Source organism: Annulohypoxylon maeteangense (assembly GCF_022496945.1).
Source record: "Annulohypoxylon maeteangense strain CBS 123835 unplaced genomic scaffold GGS22scaffold_1, whole genome shotgun sequence".
Classification (NCBI taxonomy): domain Eukaryota; kingdom Fungi; phylum Ascomycota; class Sordariomycetes; order Xylariales; family Hypoxylaceae; genus Annulohypoxylon; species Annulohypoxylon maeteangense.
In genome coordinates, this window is record NW_025953248.1 from 986,640 (window position 1) to 1,005,538 (window position 18,899).

General features: G+C 47.7%; 6 protein-coding genes across 6 annotated transcripts; 2 read left to right on the top strand and 4 right to left on the bottom strand.

Moving 5' to 3' along the window:
* Positions 1 to 247: 247 nt before the first annotated feature.
* GGS22DRAFT_3689 (uncharacterized protein) lies at positions 248 to 2,011 on the top strand. The gene has a single exon (XM_047966920.1). The coding sequence runs from the start codon at positions 353 to 355 to the stop codon at positions 1,856 to 1,858; it is 1,506 nt and encodes a 501-aa protein (XP_047823587.1). The 5' UTR covers positions 248 to 352; the 3' UTR covers positions 1,859 to 2,011.
* Positions 2,012 to 4,923, bottom strand: GGS22DRAFT_194108 (uncharacterized protein; the record flags this gene model as incomplete). The annotated part of the gene is made up of 3 exons (XM_047965456.1): positions 2,012 to 4,044; positions 4,093 to 4,236; positions 4,297 to 4,923. 3 exons carry the CDS (start codon positions 4,921 to 4,923, stop codon positions 2,164 to 2,166), a joined length of 2,652 nt encoding a protein of 883 aa, XP_047823588.1. The 3' UTR covers positions 2,012 to 2,163.
* A 779-nt stretch (positions 4,924 to 5,702) lies between these two features.
* On the top strand, positions 5,703 to 8,880 carry GGS22DRAFT_3696 (uncharacterized protein). Its single transcript, XM_047966921.1, has 2 exons — positions 5,703 to 7,569; positions 7,630 to 8,880. The coding sequence occupies exons 1-2, from the start codon at positions 5,970 to 5,972 to the stop codon at positions 8,760 to 8,762; spliced, it is 2,733 nt and encodes a 910-aa protein (XP_047823589.1). The 5' UTR covers positions 5,703 to 5,969; the 3' UTR covers positions 8,763 to 8,880.
* Positions 8,881 to 9,434: 554 nt separating this feature from the next.
* On the bottom strand, positions 9,435 to 11,245 carry GGS22DRAFT_3698 (uncharacterized protein). Its single transcript, XM_047966922.1, has one exon. The coding sequence runs from the start codon at positions 10,955 to 10,957 to the stop codon at positions 10,157 to 10,159; it is 801 nt and encodes a 266-aa protein (XP_047823590.1). The 5' UTR covers positions 10,958 to 11,245; the 3' UTR covers positions 9,435 to 10,156.
* A 2,906-nt stretch (positions 11,246 to 14,151) lies between these two features.
* Positions 14,152 to 15,492, bottom strand: GGS22DRAFT_183100 (alpha/beta-hydrolase; the record flags this gene model as incomplete). Its single annotated transcript, XM_047964048.1, has 1 exon — positions 14,152 to 15,492. The coding sequence occupies one exon, from the start codon at positions 15,490 to 15,492 to the stop codon at positions 14,152 to 14,154; it is 1,341 nt and encodes a 446-aa protein (XP_047823591.1).
* A 1,772-nt stretch (positions 15,493 to 17,264) lies between these two features.
* On the bottom strand, positions 17,265 to 18,260 carry GGS22DRAFT_194113 (uncharacterized protein; the record flags this gene model as incomplete). The annotated part of the gene is made up of 5 exons (XM_047965457.1): positions 18,025 to 18,260; positions 17,723 to 17,919; positions 17,644 to 17,665; positions 17,449 to 17,595; positions 17,265 to 17,389 (listed from the first exon to the last, which is right to left on the bottom strand). Exons 1-5 carry the CDS (start codon positions 18,251 to 18,253, stop codon positions 17,265 to 17,267), a joined length of 720 nt encoding a protein of 239 aa, XP_047823592.1. The 5' UTR covers positions 18,254 to 18,260.
* Positions 18,261 to 18,899: the final 639 nt, after the last annotated feature.

Genomic DNA, 18,899 nt, shown 5'->3' on the forward strand with positions numbered 1-18,899 from the left:
ACATTAAAGGACCCCCATCACATGCCCCTGCACTTTAAGCAAGATAGTGTCCTAAATGGTGGCGAGTACCATACCATATAAGATCTGCCGATAAGCAACATGTATAGGAGCATCTTGTTAACAGGATACAAAAGTCTTGGCATCCATTGCTTGTACAATTCCGATAAGACCCACTTTGTTTCAGCGGGCAGATCAGCTTCTCCATTTCCGTAGAAACATTGCGATCTTATGAACATTGACATTCCAAGCTTTCCAAAGTTATTACCTAAGACAGTTAGCTCTGCTCGATGGAGATCTAGCTTCACATGGCATTTGCACTACATTTTAGCATTTCACACTCTCTCAAGATGCGATGAGTAAAACTTTAGAGCTACGGCTTCGTAGAAATGAAGACCCAGCAAGCGACGGAAATATTCCCGGGATGGATCAAGAAAAGGTGCATCCGCTGGAGAGTAGGGTCGAGCTTGTAGCTTCGACTGGGGATATAACCCTACAAAATCGCACCCGCTCATCACTGTCATCGTCACAGTCACCATCGCCTTCACCTTCCAACGAGAGAAACAATGGCCTCCACGGTTACTTCGAAAACGCGCAGTGGACAGCAGACGGCACCACCCTCCTCACATCTTCCTCCACCAACCTAATCTCCGGGTACATCGTGCCCGAAGACCTCCTCTCCCCCAACGCCAACCACCCCCTCCCTTTAAACCCCCAAGCCTACATCCAACTCTCCGAACCCAGCGCCGTCCTCTCCAGCGCGCCCTACTTCCACCTCTCCTCGCCATGGACCCAGCAAATCCTCGTCTCCTCACGCGACCACCCCCTCCAGCTCTTCTACCTAACCCCCACCCCCACCCCCACCCCCACCACAACACCCACGCACTGCCCGCCCTCCGCATCCTACCCCCTAACCAAACACCGCTCCGAAACCTTCCTAACCGCAACCTCCCTAATCTGGCCCGCGCCCGGAACGCACTTCATAGCCGGAACCCGGTCCCTGCTAGCGAAATACGACCTTTCCCGGCCCAACAGCGAGCCCATTCTGCGCGTGAAAACCATCCCCTCAGAGCGGCACCTCTCGAAAGGCAACGGCGTCGGCATGCGCGGCGTAGTCTCCAGTCTTTCCGCGCAACCCGCCGACGCCTCCAACGCGAGCCTAGTCGCGGCCGGGACCTGGACGCGGTGGATCGGACTGTACGATTTCGCCGGCGCCGACGGGTCCTGCGCCGCGACGTGGAGTATCTCCCGCGCCGGAACCGACGAGGCGAAAGTCGGGGGCGATGGTGTCACGCAGACGCTTTGGAGTCCGTGTGGACGGTACCTGCTTGTTTCCGAGCGCAAGTCTACCGGGATTCTTGTCTACGATGTCCGTGTTACGGGAAAGTTGCTAGGATGGCTGGCGGGGCGGGAGGCTAGTGGGAATCAGCGGATGACGGCGGATGTGTTCCCGGGACGCGAGCGGAGCGGCGGGTTTGAGGTTTGGTCTGGGACGACGGAGGGGATGGTTAGGGTTTGGGAAGGAGTTGGGGGACGCGAGGGCGCGCATGAGCCGGGTTGGGGGTGGGAGGCGGCAGCGGGGCGGTCGACGGTGGGGAGTGCGTGTGTGCATCAGAGTGGTGCTGTTGTGGCGACATGTTCTGGATCTTGGGAGTTTCCCGATGATGATGATGAAGATGGGGAGTTTTCGCAAAGCGAGAGTAGTAGTGCTGATAGCGACAGCGATGTTTCCAGGACCGAGGCGCTGTGGATGCGGAGACGGAACAAGGAGAGTAGCTTGAAGATATGGAGTATATTGAACAGCGGGGAAGACGAGGACGATGAACCCCGGAGACCGGAATCAGATGAGGTTGAGCAATAATACCCATTACTGAATGTTGGTGGCTTCACGAATTGGCCCAATCACAAATATCCATCGGTCGAATCTCTCTAGAAGCTGTGGAGGTCTTCTTACTCGACTCTTGGATTATCGCATTATGGTGAGCTATTGATCTATGAAGCTATCTAAAGCAGCAGATTGTAAGCCAAAACCAGTAGGCAAAGGGTGCAAGACATCTTTTGGTTATCCGCCAGATTTCATTTCCTCCACGTTACAACGCACGACATAGCAACTCAACATAATCTAGCCCTAGCAACATGGTATCTAGCTTTGGTCTGACAATTTAATCAACCCCACCGCGTCTCCAGAACATCGTTCACTCTACGCAATACCCTCTCCCCGCCCATTACACCCCGGAAATGTTCAACTCTCTCTGCGGGTGTCATTCTAATAAACGCCGGCAGCCCATATTTATCGGCGTCCTCTTCCCTTATATCATCTGGAGCTTTCAGCTGTCCAAGAATAGCCTGCGCAGCGTATGCATTCATCCCGGCTCGCCGTAAGAACAGCTCCCATAGCGTCTCCTCCTGGATAAGAAGATCTCTCGCTTCAGCGGCCTCGGGGGCATAGCAGGTTAAGTAGGAGACCAGCCATTTTGTGAGTGTGCAAATGCCGCCCCCTACGTAATATACTTGCGCATTAGTGTCCTGTCCAACCACGAACCCGGAAAAGTCGGCGTAAGCGGCACATTCAGATGGTGTGAGATCTCGCGCCGTCTCGTCGATTCGGTTTCCCTCCGACACGAGCACAATGAGGCGTTCGTATCGATGCGCGACGTTGCGAATACGTTCGCGAATTGCTGCAAGACCCTTGTGGCCCGGTGATGGTTTTTGCATAGCTTTGAGTAGCGTAGTGACTATGATCCCGGTTGCGGGCGAGACGGTTACGTCCGCTTCAGCCGCAAGCGGCGAGATAATCGGTGAACGAGATATCGAGTTGCGATCCCATGTTAACCTATTCCATCGGTCGAAGTCTCGTTCGATGATTTCAGCATTTGGATAAAATTTCTCGAGACGTGAGAATACCCCGCGCTCAAGTGTTAGGGCCTTGATGATTTTTGTCGGGGTAGATGTTGGTCTGTATTTGGGACACGGAGTGGTAAATCCTTGCTTAGGCTTCATATCAGACTTGGATGGGTTCTTTGCCTCCAGTTCCTTGGTGGCAACAGCTTCTAAGCTCCCCTTTTCCTCGGCTGCGGCCACAGGTTTAGCTGAATGTGAAAAGAAGGAACTCTTCATATTCTTTTGTCGCTTTGAGGTATGAAAGTTGATATGGTTAGAAAGTAGCGTTGATGTGGCAGAGGAATCATTATGACCGAGAAGGAGGTTAGGAAGTTGCTCTGATTCTGATGCTGTGTTCTGGGTATTTTGAATTAGGTCAACTGGCGAATCTGAGCCTCCCGAAGTTCTAGGTTCTAGATCTAAGTTAGCGATCTCGAGTTTTCTTTTTCTTACAAGAGACTCTATATTTATGTTGTCGCTATCTTCCGAGGAATGCCTCAGCTGCTCCTCCTCTTCTTCGAACTCCTGAAGAATTGCCAGGCCTGGTTTCTTCCAAACATAGTCTGCACTCGTGACTATACCATTGATACTAGGATAGTTCAGAAGGTCTCTGACTATATCGTTGCTCTCAATCGATTCAGTCAAAGAGATATGACCCATCCGAGATGGAAATGGAGACCACTGGAGCTCCCGTTCTGCTTGTGAGTTTTTGGACCACGGCGGTATGTTGAAAGCTTTGCATGTTTTCTCTATACATCTCAATTGCGACGTAGCGTCCAAAGAAACGTTTTGCCATTCGGGTTTTGGAATTGAGAAGTCCATCGAGGGGATTTCTATTCGAGCGATCGCATCCACGCTTTGCAGCTGCTCCTGGTCAATATTTCTCCTTACGGATGATGCTTTATCCTCTAGCAAGGCCAGAGTATCGTCGCTGAAGATTTTATCAAGCACTTCTTCAGTTGTTCGAGAGACTTGATCTGAATGTTGATTGACCAAGACGCAATCAATATCCACGTCATTTGCGAAATCTGAAATATCTATTGCTAACTCCGATGACGGTGGTAAAGAGTCCAATGGGGTTAATGGCCCCTCGACCTTCAATGAGTCGATCTTCGGCTGTCTTGGATAGAGCAATGGCAAGTCCCTAGGGGAAGAAGCAAGTAGGGACTCTGAGTGAGTTGCAGGATCGAAATCATCTTGGTGAAGTAGGCCTGCTTCAGCCTTTTTCAAATCGTCCTTAAGTAGAGTGCTAGGATCTGATGAAATGGGGATTTGGCAAGCCTCCTCGCTAGGAACAAAGTAGTCTCCTTGATGATCACGAGGGCTAAGAGGAGGCGTGATAGCCAAGTCCCGGAAACGCTATTCCAGTTGACGGGTCAGCGCACCAAGAAGATGAACTCAGACTTGTGAAAGGCTTACCTTCCGGCTCAACAGTGTCTCTTCTAACTCTTGTTGCTCATCCCGTGTCCACTCATCCTTCAAGGTAGAGGCAAGATAACATAGTATTTCCCGTGGTATATCTAGCTTCTCGTTTTGGATTTCTTTAAGGAGCCTCCGTCTGTATTGATAGGCCGTATCTGGGAAGTCGAGGCTCTCATCATTCGATGTGTCTAGAGGCTCTGACGGTACACTTGTTAGGTCTATATCATCCCTCCTCTGTTCCTGGACACATCGGGCTAGTTCTCGACAATCGTACTCTGGGTCACTGCGAAGTAAGGGTGGCTCTAGTTTCAATTTTGCAATATCTCTAAGGGAGGGGACTTTGAACGCTTGTTCATTCTGACGTCCTATTATGGTGGCGATGCTTAACAACTCAATAGACTCCTTGGATACACTGAGTTGCTCGGTTCGAGGAACGATATATGGAATATGGAGTTGAGGAAGAGCTGCATCATTAGTCTGTTCGTTGGATAATAACTGAGTGTCTTGAACATGGCTAAATAGGGGGGATATGTCTCCCTGAGAATCAACCGTTAGACCATTAATGCGAGCATACTCATCGGGTCGCGGATGAGCGGCGTCTAGTGATATCCCTTGATGGTCCATACCACGGTAACCTAGATGTTATTAAACCCTAAGCGCATAGGTATACCTTTGATCGATGATTATTACAATATCATGATCATATTGATAATTTCAAGTTCTGTTAGTTCACGTAGAAGCGTAAATGTTTCATTGCAGGATGAGTATAGATTTACTAATTGAGTTTTAACAATAAAACTTTATTAATTAACTGATGTTTGCGGTTTCCAATTGATGTCTGATGCGAGATTTGATCCGCGTAACATGAGGAAGGAGGAACTTAGCTCCACCAGGCAATTGCGGTAATTATATACCGTAATTGTTATCTGGCAGCCCTGGTAGGCACTCTTTTTATGGTAAGTAGCTGCAATGGAAAATGAAATGGAATAGCACTGTACCTAGTACTGTTGGCTTTTGCCACAATTCTGACGAGTCGATTTCCTTGTGTTACAACATTCCCCTTGATCATAAATTGGTTCCATGAAACAAACGTAAGTGGCTTTAATAATTGTGGTACAAGTACCTGGATAGGAGTCAGTTCTTACGGAAACCTTTTCATGGTGTCTTAAGCCTCATTCAAGATTGAGTCATCGTTGACGGGATTCAGGACAGGATTTAGAGTAACGGTGTGACGATACAGAATAGGTGAACAGGGAAGAAATCCGGAAAATTATCGGTCTATCGTGGGGGAAGTGGTTGCTGAGGTCCGTTACACCAAATAAAGTGGAGAGCCACGGGATTGCCCCATTTTCTTAGTGAGGTACCGTACACATGCCCACGCACGCTGCCAGGCAACATTGAACATTGAAAGCAGCTGCTGACCAAGACATTTTTTAGCCCTTGCTCAGGACAGGACTGCCCAGATTCAAGGTCCAGCCACCTACTACCGTCGAAAGAAATTCCCACCCATCTTTTTATGATCGGCTGCCGGGTTTTATGTTGACCGTTACAACCGCAAAATCGGACATCATCTACCGCGACATTGTACGTGTAAGCCTCTAACAGTTAGTCCCCTAGGTAAGCGACCCATCTCGATCTTTTTTTAGAGGGGAAAAAGGAAAAAAGTCGAGATGGATCCGGGTTCCCTTGACCCAAGACTTCGCGATCCTGGAGAGGACTCAATTGTCGTCAACGGTCCGTCAAATCCGTCTCAACAACAGCAACTCGCTGTCGCGGGTCTTCACAATTCTCAACAATCAGATCTTCCCGAATCACCGCTTCAGCAACAAATTCAATCTCAATCAACCGGTCCATCTCCTGTAGCTTCTGCGACTGGCTTTACCCCCCATACTCCTAATGGTCACCATACCCATTCCGCCGCCAGCGATACACCTAACGGCCCTGGAAATACCCCGCAAGACCCGAACGATCCTAAGCGACCACGAGCTTGCGAAGCTTGTCGTGGATTGAAGGTGAAATGCGAACCTGACCCAGCGAATCCTGATGGGCCATGTAAGAGATGTGCGAAGGCAGGACGCAATTGCGTTGTGACGCAACCTACTCGAAAGAGACAGAAGAAGACGGATAGTCGTGTTGCAGAGTTAGAGAAAAAGATCGATGCTCTGACTGCAAGTCTGCATGCGAGTCGAGGGGGCCCAAGCACCGCTTCGCATACAACTCCATCGGAGGAACCGACGTACGGATATGGCCATGCTTCTACCTCGAAAGATTGGGGTGCTCCGCCATCTCGGGATCACCAACCTCAATCTGCGCCCGAGCCAGAAAAGCGTTCTTCATATGCGGCCCCGACCTCTATGGCTGGCCAGAAGCGCAAGTTCACGGAATCAAACGAAGGTTCACCTGACGTAGCCAGTGCCTCGCCGGTACCGCCCAAGTCCAGTACAGGACCCGAATCAGAGCCGGATGTAATCGATCGTGGAATAATTACTATGAGCGAAGCTGCCGCATTCTTCGATCGATTCACAGAAGACATGGTTCCGCATTTACCAGCTGTTGTTTTCCCCGAAGGCACAACTGCTATCGAAGTTCGAAAAACGAAGCCTATCCTGTTCCTCGCCATTATGGCAGCTGCTTCTTCTGAAATCCCTAAGCTTCAACGTCAGCTTGTGCGAGAAATCATGCAAATATTTGCCGATCAGATTATTATCACGGGCAGGAAATCTTTAGAGCTAATCCAGTCGCTCTTAGTCAGCGTAATTTGGTACTATCCGCCTGAACATTTCGAGGAGCTCAAGTTTTACCAGTTCGTACACTTAGCAGCTGTTATGTCGATCGATATTGGGCTGGGTCGAAAGAAGCATAATCCCAAGACTCGGCTTGTGCCTTATACTTGGCGAGATCATCCTTTCAGAAAGCAGCCTCTTCCCGATCCTATGTCTGTCGAAGCACGGCGAACGTGGCTGGCTGTGTACTTTTTAGCTTCGAATGTGTCGATGGCTTTACATCGCCCAAACCTCATTAGATGGCAACCGTTTATGACCGAATGCATGGATATCCTGGAATCTTCTCCACAGGCCGCGCCGACCGATAGATATCTCTGTCATCTTGTTTGGACACATCGACTTGCCGAGGATGTCGGTATCCAGTTCTCTATGGATGACCCTAGTGTTTTCGTCAACGTTTCGGAACAGAAAGTTCAATATGCTCTACGAGGCTTCGAACGCGATCTAGCTAAATATAGCGAGTCTATACCTAAAGCAGAGAAAAGACGTATGTCCACCTATACTCATTCGTTTTTTTACTTAACAACATATAACTAACTCTTAACAGCTTCCCTTATTCTTGGCTTCCATGTATTAAATCTATATATGCACGAGATCGCACTTCATGTCGATAAGAGCCCCGAGGAATACCGACCTCCGTGCAATGCTGATTCTCTTCGGGAACCTATTCCGGGTTTAGAAGACTCGCTCACGCCATCACATATCAGTGCCCTATCATCGTGTCTTACTGCCATCGATGGCATTTTTGAGACATTCTTATTAATGGACGTCCGTAGCATTCGCTGTATCCCGATTTTTAGTTTCGTTCGGGTCGCTTATGCAGTTGTCGTCCTCATTAAGATGTACTTCAGCGCGAGTAACTCAAACTCAGAACTAGGCAAAGTCATTAATAAGGATAACATGAAGGTTGCGGAATACCTAGAGAAACTGCTTGAGAAGTTCCGAGAGGTTGCCGCATCGGATAAGTCCCGCCCAGCTAGCAAGTTTCTACTTGTGCTAGCTATGTTACGCAGTTGGTTCTATAAACAAGGACAGGCTCATGGTAAGGGCTTGGGCGATGATGAAGCTGCTTCAGCAGCCATCCAAGATCTAAGAGGGGGGATGCCTACAAATGAGCAGAAGAAAGGCTCGGCCCCTCCCCAACAACATCCGCAGCAACATCACCAAGCACAAGCGAACAATTCTGGCCAGACGAACACGCCGCTCCAGCTCCTATCCGAAATTGCGACCGGTAATGGTCCACCACGCAGCAACGGTCAGAATCCGGCACCAGACTCTAACACGCATCCATACCAGGCGAATGCAGGATGGCTGCGATCTGTACCGCAACCGGCTCAGCCATTCATGTACGATCCGACCGGGGGCAACGTGGCAGCTACATCCAGGGGAGGGATGTCGGGACCGGGACCGGGTTCAGAGCAATCATTCATGCCATGGATGGCCGATTCGTTCGGATCTAGTGATTTCGACTACACCAGCCTAGGCGATGGCTTCGAGCAAGCAATGGGCCTCACTCTAACAGGCTTCGGCGGCGGTAGCCCCGGCGACCCGGCTTCGTACGAGGACACCATGCGTTACATGATGCAGAACAATATGCTCGGACCCGTCCCCGTCGAGGGTTTCGCCACCGCCCCCCAGGGCCCGCAAGCCGGTCCAAATGGAAACTATTACCCGTTCTAGGCAAGCGCGGAATGTCCGGTCGCGAAGCACGGGGGTTGGTGCGAGAGTTGCGCCTTGTACTACTTCGAGCAGGGATTCTGACGCGCCCGTACTTCTGAGGACTTCCTTACCTCAACTAGAATCACGGGCGGAGGCGAAGATAATCGCGCTCACTGTATTACTACTATAAACTACTACAACTACTTAGGCGGGCAAAGCGCCCGCTTACGTTCGTTATTTAGGATTCGCATTACGCCATGCGAAAAGTGAGTTCGTTACTGATTACGCAAATGTACGAAAGGAGGAAAAGGTCGAAACCGGAAGTCGAGTCTCGCACAGCTACTATTACCACCATCATCACCAACCACTACTACTACTATACCTGGTATATACACAAAACAACGACGAACGGGAGGAGTATTTGGCGAAGAGGGCGTAATGGAATGCAAATTCAATGCGATGTGTGTACGTATGTTTCGGCTTCTGGGCTAGGACTTTTTTTAAGGGGATATTTGAGAGAAAGGGAATGGCGAACAAATGGAGTCTTAGGTGTCGTGATGAATGTCGATGGATGGGATGTATTTTGAACGATCGATTCATGATGTTCTCTCCCATCTGGTTTGTTGGTGCAAGATATTGTTAGACAATTCCCAAATCGCAACTGCTACCAAATTACCTACACAAATGCTCTTAACCAATATGATGATGTTGAATGGTGATAAAACGATTTAATATCTGGTTCTCAGTCTGATATGCTAGCTCAACTAAGTCTTACACGCGGAAGTAACCGCGGCCTTTTCCTTTTCATAGCGCCCTGTCAGATGCTCCCATTGTTTTGGTGATCTCCGAGTACATAATATGTGCGATGATCGTTAGACTCGTTTACCCTGTCCGATGTCCTCCCATAAAAACAGAAAGACCGCCCCGATCCGACGTCATATCATACAAGCGCAGCTCGGCAGCGCTTTGATAATCACTAGTACAACTCAAATCCATCTTCCTTGACGCCGAACATTGCCTGTTTTAGGCTCCAAAAATCAGTCAGGCCATTTAGCAAAGTTGACCTCCCCTTGGCCACTATCTCTAATTCTCCAAATTGTCACGTCATCCCCAGAAGGGGCCTTGTTCGTCTCTCGTTCCAGCTAGCTATTTTGCAAAAACAATTTACCCGCTCGCCCCCCCCCGCACTTCTCTGTCTCAACGCTGTAAAAAGAAGTCGTCGAAACGAATGACGTCAGTTGAAGAGACGTAGTGCAAAGGAAATACAGGAGATAGAACAGATGACAGTCTTATGAGTACCTAATCATAAGGCCTGTCTGGGGTGGTTGTTCGAGAGTTGACACCGCCCTGGATCGTTTGATGGATCGTTTGAAAGTGTCGGTATTTGTATTTCCCTTTGTACAAGCTAGGCGCGATCAGTCCATATAGAAGTCGCCCTTAAGAATGCGTTCTTGCATATGGTCTGGCTTCGGCCTCTCTGGTTGCTTGGGCTTAACAGTAGCAGCCTGCTGAGGTGGAGCTGGCATCTCGGAAACTGACTTGGCGCGATCGTGTTGGCCATTGCCGCGTGGCGGCGAGCCGTATCTACCGGCTCCGAAGGACGGTCGGTGACCTTGAACGCTGCTCTCGGCGCGGGATCTAAGCTGCTCGGACCAATTGTAGGCGTTGTCTGCCCGAGCAGAATACACGTCAGAAGGAATTCTGTAAGAAAATGTGTGGCTTGCCTGAGAGGTGCTTGCCCGTCTCGCAGCAGCCGAGGCGGACGGAGCACCGGTAGGAGGAGCACGTATATGTCCATTAGAGATACGTCTTGACTCTTGGGAATGCCTACCAGCTGTTCCAGGACTAGTCGGTCCAGTACGCAGATTGCGCATGGCCTGGGCACCGAAACTCATTCGACGAGCGAATGGAGAATTAGGGCCTGCCTTAGCAGATTCCTCATCATCGATAGCATTTTCGTCAATGGAGTCTGAGTTGTTGGTAGAGATACTACCACGTCGGATCCCAAACGGGGCACTTTGAGCATTGGGAGAAGTGCCGAGTCCTATGGTGGTAACAGAAAGTCGTCGTCGTTGGTCTCTAGCTGCGACCGATGTGACAGATTCGCGACCATTGTTTCCAGTTGATGTTGAGTTGCTTCGCTGAAAGAGATTGGAGAAAGCCGCTGACGTAACAGAGCCACGGCGGTCGTTAGATGGTCCGTTTTCGTTCGACATGTTGATAGTTGTATGATGGTTAAATTTGTAGAGTTAATGGTTTATTAATAGTAGACAAGGAAGGAATTCCGGTCGCCTTATGTAGAGTTCCTGTTTGGTCTCTTGTTGTGGACTCGATGGCGCGATGTAGATTCGTGCTGCACGTGTTTCAACCCGCAAGGGTGGTATGATGTGGTGTTGTTGAAGTAGCAAAGGTGAAACCCCTCGCTTGCTTCGTGGGATGATTGATTTAATCAGGCAACTGGTTCGAGGTCGCAAGAAAATAGAAGAATAGGACGAGAAAAGTAAAGAGATGAGACAAGATGAGATGTTCCTTTGTGGATAATGGCACCAGTAGCGTAGATGGTCAACGTTAGATGGATCAAAAGTGACAAGGAGTGACGAGAGTTAATAGTCAGGGAATAGTCAAGTATGGTTGGTCGGTAGGTAAATGCGTAAATGTGTAAATGTGGCAACGACAATGCGATCAGCCGCTTTTTCCTTTGACGCGATAAGAGACCGGTGCACGCTATCAATAGAGACAACTAGGGTCCAATCGTTTGTGTGGTGTTAATTGAAAAGTGACGATGATGGCCTCAGTGCTGTGTAGTATCGACTGACTCGGACTGTTTCAAGCGGGGTAGATTCAGGCTTCTAGATGGAGCCGGTTCAGATGATTGAATTGGTATAAAGGTGGTTGAATGTCGTGTCCGGATGTAGAAACAAACGGAAACAAAGCTTTGAAATAGGGGATTTGGCTTGGCTAGATCATGAACTTGAGAATTGGGAATTGGTCGGATAGGTTGAACTTTTGAAAGTGTCAGGTATGGGAAATATTTAATATGAAGAAGGCGAATTGAAAGAAGGTTGCTTATGAGAATCTCAGATATGGTAGGATTGGCAAAGATTGGCAAGGATGGATTCATGTGGATTCATATGGATATTGTAGCTAGATGCGATTGCTCACTCTTCCAGTACCTACCTGCCCAATGCCCAGTAAGACAAATTCTTGGTACTGGGGCTTCAGACGATCACCAGTGCTAGTCCAAAACTGGAAGACAAATATCGATAGTCCATTGGTCAACTAACTAAAGCTACATCACGCTAGCGCGTACATCTACATGGATATTCCACGCATGCACAAGACATAGCTCCGAGCTACTACAAAGAGAACCAGGGACATCTGGTAGGGTACGATAAGGAATTTGGTGTCTGGTGGGTGTTAAATCATTGATAACACTAACAGCGTAGATGTTCTACCGATCAACTTGCTCGTTTAGTGGCCACTACGTCACCCACAATCCAGAACTCTAAAGAATTGCGGGGTAAAAGGGGTAGAAAGGGCACCCCTACCGGCTCAGCCCTGAGCCCTTCACAAACTTCCATCGACATTGCCAGATTGCCCAAAAGGTTTCTATCTGATGTAGCCTTTGATGTAATTCCCTTACACTAAGGAATTAAACTTGCGTCACATGGTCCCTGAGAAAAGCTTACTTATCTAATTTATACTCTTTTTGATGTCCACGTTGTATCAAGATGAACTTTCAAATTCCCGGGGACTTCGGGTCTAACACGGACCCACCTTCTTCTAAGGTACACATCTTACTTCAGAATATCAAACTGCTGATCTTTAATATTCTATTTGGCTTTACCCTCCGGGCTTATTTCATATGCTACATACTTACAACAACATACTCACAGAATTGACTGTGTTGTGTTTCATTGCAGATGAGTCTCTTGCCCAATCGCCTTCGGAGTTGTTCTTCGACTTGCATTTATCATCCGATCTGCAAACATTCGATCTACTAGCGGTCGTCATCACTTTCTCTTAGCTCATCCCCGACCAAGTTCAATATCGAAGCTCATATTGCCGGTATTTACTCTGCATAGAAGCATAGTAGCGAAAGATAAACCTAAAGATTGTCAAGGCAACGTGTCACACATACTACTTGGCCGTTGAAGAAGACCCCGCCCAATCCTTCACCCGTTTCTACATTCTGAAAGATGTGTGTCGATCTGGCATCGTCCATCTCAGCCATCTCAACGCCATGGCAGCCCTTTGAAAGGGGTCTGTCGTGGTCGAGACAGAGCCAAGGCGGCGCATTCTTGGGGTCGACGCTTACGATCCATATGATAGGGCCATGTGGGTAACAAGCATCAGTAAGCCATCCCCAGATTTCCTTTCGGACTGCACGGCTGCACCCTACGACGTAGCGTCGTAGCGGCGGCATGCACGCTACCATAGCCCATATCCACACCACCCATAATCTGGGATGCGATACGATTGGTAGCGCCCGGTCTGAAAGCCGACACCAATGAACCTGGCATGTCCCCCGAGCAAACCGTCGGCGAATCCGCATCTCGATGAACAAATCACAATTGCCCCGACTGCCACAACTTCTGCTTCCTATGCAGGACATCGTACTATAACGAGCCCTGCCTGAAATCACCTAACCCCCTACTGCGACGTACAAACTTGGCGATTCTGCCAAGTAGAGTGGGCCATTTTATACAACATGTGAATGTGTTCGTAACACCATATTCCATGGCATGGTATCTACAGTATTTCCTAAGTCCCAGGCAGCGGCAAGTCCCTGGTGGCTGCAGCGTTAATCAAATGTCGTCGTGTGAGGTACATATGTTGTAATGTGTACTACGCAAGGTTTGAGATCTCGGGTCTCTGTGATCATTCACATATAAACAGTCCTCTGTTTGATAGTATCGTTCTGCGACAACAGTTTCACTGATTCGGCGGGATGCATGAAACAATAGCCAACTACCGGACTCGTCTATTGTCTTACAGCAGAAAAGAAGCAACAATATAATTGGGTGTATGCAAATAGCTGGGTTCTGCGGGCATCATGAACGAAGCATGACTCGCATCTCTACCCCTCACAGCAACTTCATTCGCCAGGTATGTTGCAAGCATACCTACTCATCAGTATGCATTTACCACGTCTACTTGCATTTGCATTTTGATATGTAGGTCGAAAAGAAAGTAGTTGGAGTTGCTAAGCTGACAACACATGGGGACTCATTGAGAATCGGCTTGGGTTAGTTCTCTGCCACGTCTCAGAGTTGCCTCGTGACTTAGCATTTTAGTAGAACCAAAAGGTATGCTTGTTTATGAGGTTATTCCACACTTGTTAGTATGCGCTAATGTGGAGAGATAATCTGATTAGGGCCATTTCCCAGTCGAATCCAAAGTCTCGTATTTAACTTTCTACCAATTTATCTTGGAATTTATGCCAAAACCCGTCTATCGCATTCGCAATGCCAGAGCTCATTGTGAAGGGTATTTCATGGCCACCAGGTAAAATTGCGAACTCTACACCCTCAAGCCCTAGCACCTGCTCTGCATCTTCAATTACTTCATCTTTGACAATAACTGGGTCATCATCTCCAAGTACCATGAGGATTTTCCCAGCATGCATCCCCTTTACAGACCCCGGCTTATTACCATGTTCAAGACGTCTCCTAGTTTCAAGAACCATAGCTAAATTCTTCCAGTCATCTTGGGGGGCATAAATGGGGGCATTTCTTATCGTGCTTAGAAACGCCGTGACAAAACCCTTGTGATGGTCGACTTGCCATCTTACAACCGAGGCCACGGTAATATCTGGTCGAAATTTTGAAATGGCCGCACTGTCAAACCCGTCACCGCCGTTGGAATCGCCGTCTCCATTTGGGAGGCGCTTCGTAGTCTCGGCAGACATGATATCCGCACCGCTAGCGGTTGAATGCGGTTGCTCATGCTTAGGCCGTATTCTCTTCCTAACTAACATTTTAACCAGAAATTCGGGTATGAGGCCTGAGCTGTAGAGCAGACGACTTTGCCAGCCTACGTGGTACGGTCGAATTAAACCACCGCTTGCCACTAAGGTAAGTGACCTAACTAGATGCGGGAAATATCTCGTGAATGAGACACTGAGACAACCACCGAGAGAATAGCCTATGAGATGGAACGTTGTCCATGGCAACTTCGACGAGGCAAGAACCAACAGTATTTGCGTTACATAGAGACGCGCATCGTAGTCGAGGTCATTGGGTGCATCGGAGTATCCACGACCGAAGAGATCTATGACAGAATCAGTTAGTAAATCTCCTTTCTGGTGTTGATCTTTTGGCTTTGAGGATCTTGGGGAGCGCAAATTACCAAAGAGCATTACTCGGTAACCCTTGTTAGCAAATTCGTGTCCGAGGTCCCCGAGAGAAACTACCGGTGTACTTATGCCGTGAACAAAGAGAACTCTTTCCCCTCCTTCCGGACCCCACTCATAAACGCGTATCGAGCCGTATGGAGTGATCACGTCCCGGCCTCCAGGTAGGGCGTCGAGTGGATACGGTAGATCCTCAGCTTCTTGTTCTTGAAGTTCTGGAAGCAAGGTTTTGCCCGGTGATGGAACAAAACGGCCCCCCGTTTTTTCCCTGCGTCGCAGAATAAGGCTAACCGACATCCATGCGACCGCGGCAACAATGGCGGTTAGGAGCATAATTCTAGGGTTGCCGAGCCGCAGTTCAATGAGGCCGAACGAGAGATCTGCGAGAGGTGCCATCACGTTCGTTATATTTGCGGCAGCGGTAGATTGACGGGAGTCGGAGCGTAAGTTAAACTTTGGTACCCAATGGAATGGATCCAAACTTCTAACAAGCTCGCCGACACCCCTCACAATTTATATTCCCGCGGCCCGAGGAATATGTATTACGAATCCAACACAGTTTTCTCTTCACCACCGATATACTTACAGAAATTTCCGCTTACCGAAGTCTCCATTGAGCGAAATTTGCTTGTTTGGATGAACTGGTCGAAGTTTACCGAGCCCCATAACTCTGAATACTCAGCCGATTTACGGTGCCATCAAATACGGAGCTCCACTAAATAAGCGCTAGACAAAGCCGGCGAGCTCCGAATTTGGCGCATGTTCATACATTGCGAAGATATATCCATGACTTTGTGGCTTCAAAGCATGTGAAATTGTTCGCCCACTCGTCTTCATTTCTTCAAATTATTAACGCCGAGCATTGGTAGGTAGTTATCAATAGCCTGGGTGCTTATAATCAAGGCCACAGACAAGATGATGTCTTAACTACCTACCTACTCACCTAGGTAGTAAGTAAATAGTACAATCCAGCACTTCCTACTGCCATTCAGCTTTCTACCCTGACAGCCTGATCTAGCCTTCATTTGCGGGCTATGCCCATAAAAGTACCTAGTAACTAGTAGGTAGGTAGAGATCCCAGAATTATGCCATTCGCGGGGCGCATAGCATTCCCATTATAATGGTATCTAGCTGCCTGGCAGTAAAGAGATTTATAGAATATTGGGCCTTGGAGAATTATAGGTTATATGTATAATTTATTTAGTATACTCGCTATATACCTACTTTTGTATACAAGACGTCAAAACCCTTACTAACATTGGCTATTTCTTCCAGGTACACACCTAAAATTCTGTAGTTTTGTTTATAAGCAGCTATTCATATCCACTATGTCAATGATCCTGTCATTAATGAAGCTAAGACAGAAATCCTGATCGATATCTGGTATCACGTAGCCAGTTTCCTTGGTTTTAGGCTCCATTTCTAATTTGAGAGTTACGTCGCGATTCGCGTTCGGGAACTCCAGAGTTGACGTCAAGATCTTCAAGCCTTCTTGTGCCGTGTAGTCCGGAACCGGTCCACTAGACGATCATCCATCCTCAGCTATGTGGTAGAACCTAACACAAAACGTTTCTCAGCCGCCCCAGGGACGATAAGCTCGGTATAAAATTATCATCGGAGTTTACTGTTTTTTGAGATACTCCTATCATCTGGCTCTGATACCCACAAATGCAGCCAGGCGGCTTGCCTGGACATTGGACATTGGATGGTATCAATAACCCCCCCGCGCACAACTAACAGATCGTGTTGGTTGAGCATAGTATGACGAACGAGGCGTAACAATAAGAACCTGAGAAAGAAACGATTACTCGGCGATTATTACCTTGGGAAACGCACGTCCGAGACTTGTACAACGCCGTTCTTACTGACTTTTCGTCTCATATTCAGCCTCCGCTACCCTTAATACGACATTGACAGTGTGCAGTTTATACTTAATACTGATGGGAACCCCCAAAATGTCTCAGCCGTACGTAAAATGGCGTAACAATTAAAGCTATCGGCCTATGAAACTCGTGTCATCGGTGGAAAATATTTTTTTCTCTCTTTCACATGTTTATAATCGTCCAATTGAATGTTCGTTCATATGGAATATTCTCAATAGGTACCTAATCAACTCGCATAATCGAGAACGAAGTTGAATCATAGCTGGATGACTACTCTTTATTGTTTCAATTCAAGGTAAACGTGATGTCCTGGGAAGAGCTGTTACCGGGTTCCTCCGCTCGAAGTGTATCCCGGTTGACCACACCGGTAGACCAAAAAGTCGGGGTGTCGTGGATCTGCAGGAACAAGCCTTGGGTAGCACTTAGCACCAGCGTACAGGTATACTAGGATTAGTCAGATATTGCTTACCTGTTGCCACAATAGTCAGACATTCAGCTATTGTAATAGGCGCCGGATTCTGGTTTTTCTGTGCGATGCAGTCTTTAAACATGCTGATGTCCGTGTTTTCACCTGGGATGTCGATCACCCTGGTCATGTTCAGGTTCGGATCCAACACTAAGAGGTTTTAGTAAGGATTCTTAGTAGAGGGGTTGAAGCACTCACGACCACCCACTGCGACAAATAGCTAATATGATGAATTAGATATATGTTCGAAAACTTCCTGAGGTTAGATTCAACGTACCTCGCGCATTATTGATCGTGACAACGGTCTTAAGTAGTCGATATTATTGAAATTTTTATCTGCCTTGAGTCCCTCCGTACGAATATCGGCTAAATTTCGACCATCAACACTGGGACTCTGGCTCAAGTTGAATGTGTTGGGACTGATGTATATATGGGCTTGGCCAGTCGCGTTTTGATCGATACCTGCATTGTAGCCTACTGCGTGTCAGTATTTTCTATCTTCTTCAAAATTCGATACTAAAACTCCATCCTCCCCCCTCCTATCTTTCCATTGGCTTAGATAAAATGATACGATCATACCTAGTTTGGTAAAAGTCTTCTCCGTTGGAGATGGCAACTCGCCATCTTGGATTGGTAGCGAAACCGGCTCTGTACTGTTGTTGTCATGGAATTCGATATCCCACCAATATTGCTGGTGGTCCGCGGGAGACTCTTTTTGGATAATAAAGCCGTCGCTGCAGAATATGGCAAGTTGAATTTCGTCTGACACGGTGATATTTGCGATTGAGTCAAGGTAACCTGAGGACATTAGAACCAAGCAAGGATAGGGGTCCAAAAGTCAACAATATCTAATACTTGCCTTTAAGCGTCAATTTATCGTCTGGGTTCAACAATGGGCCGTATATGGCTAAGCGAGGGTCCCCCGTTGTGTTGGAATACGTCACTGAAGAATCAAAGGTGCTCAGGACTTTCGACGTATCTGGATTCCCAAATGATAATTAGATACCTGGGTATCATTTTGAATGACGTTAGGAACGCAACGTACAATTCGCAACAGCGATAACTTCATTCAGCCCCACAATGATATCGCTCCATCCTGTAGGGCAATCGATGGTTTGAATTATGCCATAGGCTGTGTCTGTAAAAATTACCACGGCAAACAATAGCATTAGTGGACGAAAAAATGGTATCCTGAAGGTCATTTTAGAAATGGGATGCTAAAATTTTGGGTCAATGTATAAGTAGTATGAACAACTTATTTGATAGGTAGGATGTAATGACCTATTTATACATAGATCTCTAACGACTTAACACCTCTTTACAATGTTCTAAGTATATCCGCGCTTTATCGTGTGTCATAAGTTTCGGTGGACATTTTGGCTTCCGTCTACGTAGAGTTGTTATGGCTTGCACCAATATAAATAACTCGAAACTGCAAAGTCACCTAATAAAGT

Coding starts and splice junctions, on each gene's coding strand:
- GGS22DRAFT_3696 (XM_047966921.1), top strand. CDS start 5,970: ATGGATCCGGGTTCCCTTGACCCAAGACTTCGCGATCCTGGAGAGGAC. Junction 7,570..7,629: donor ACCTAAAGCAGAGAAAAGAC/GTATGTCCACCT, acceptor AACTCTTAACAG/CTTCCCTTATTCTTGGCTTC.
- GGS22DRAFT_3689 (XM_047966920.1), top strand. CDS start 353: ATGAGTAAAACTTTAGAGCTACGGCTTCGTAGAAATGAAGACCCAGCA.
- GGS22DRAFT_3698 (XM_047966922.1), bottom strand. CDS start 10,957: ATGTCGAACGAAAACGGACCATCTAACGACCGCCGTGGCTCTGTTACG.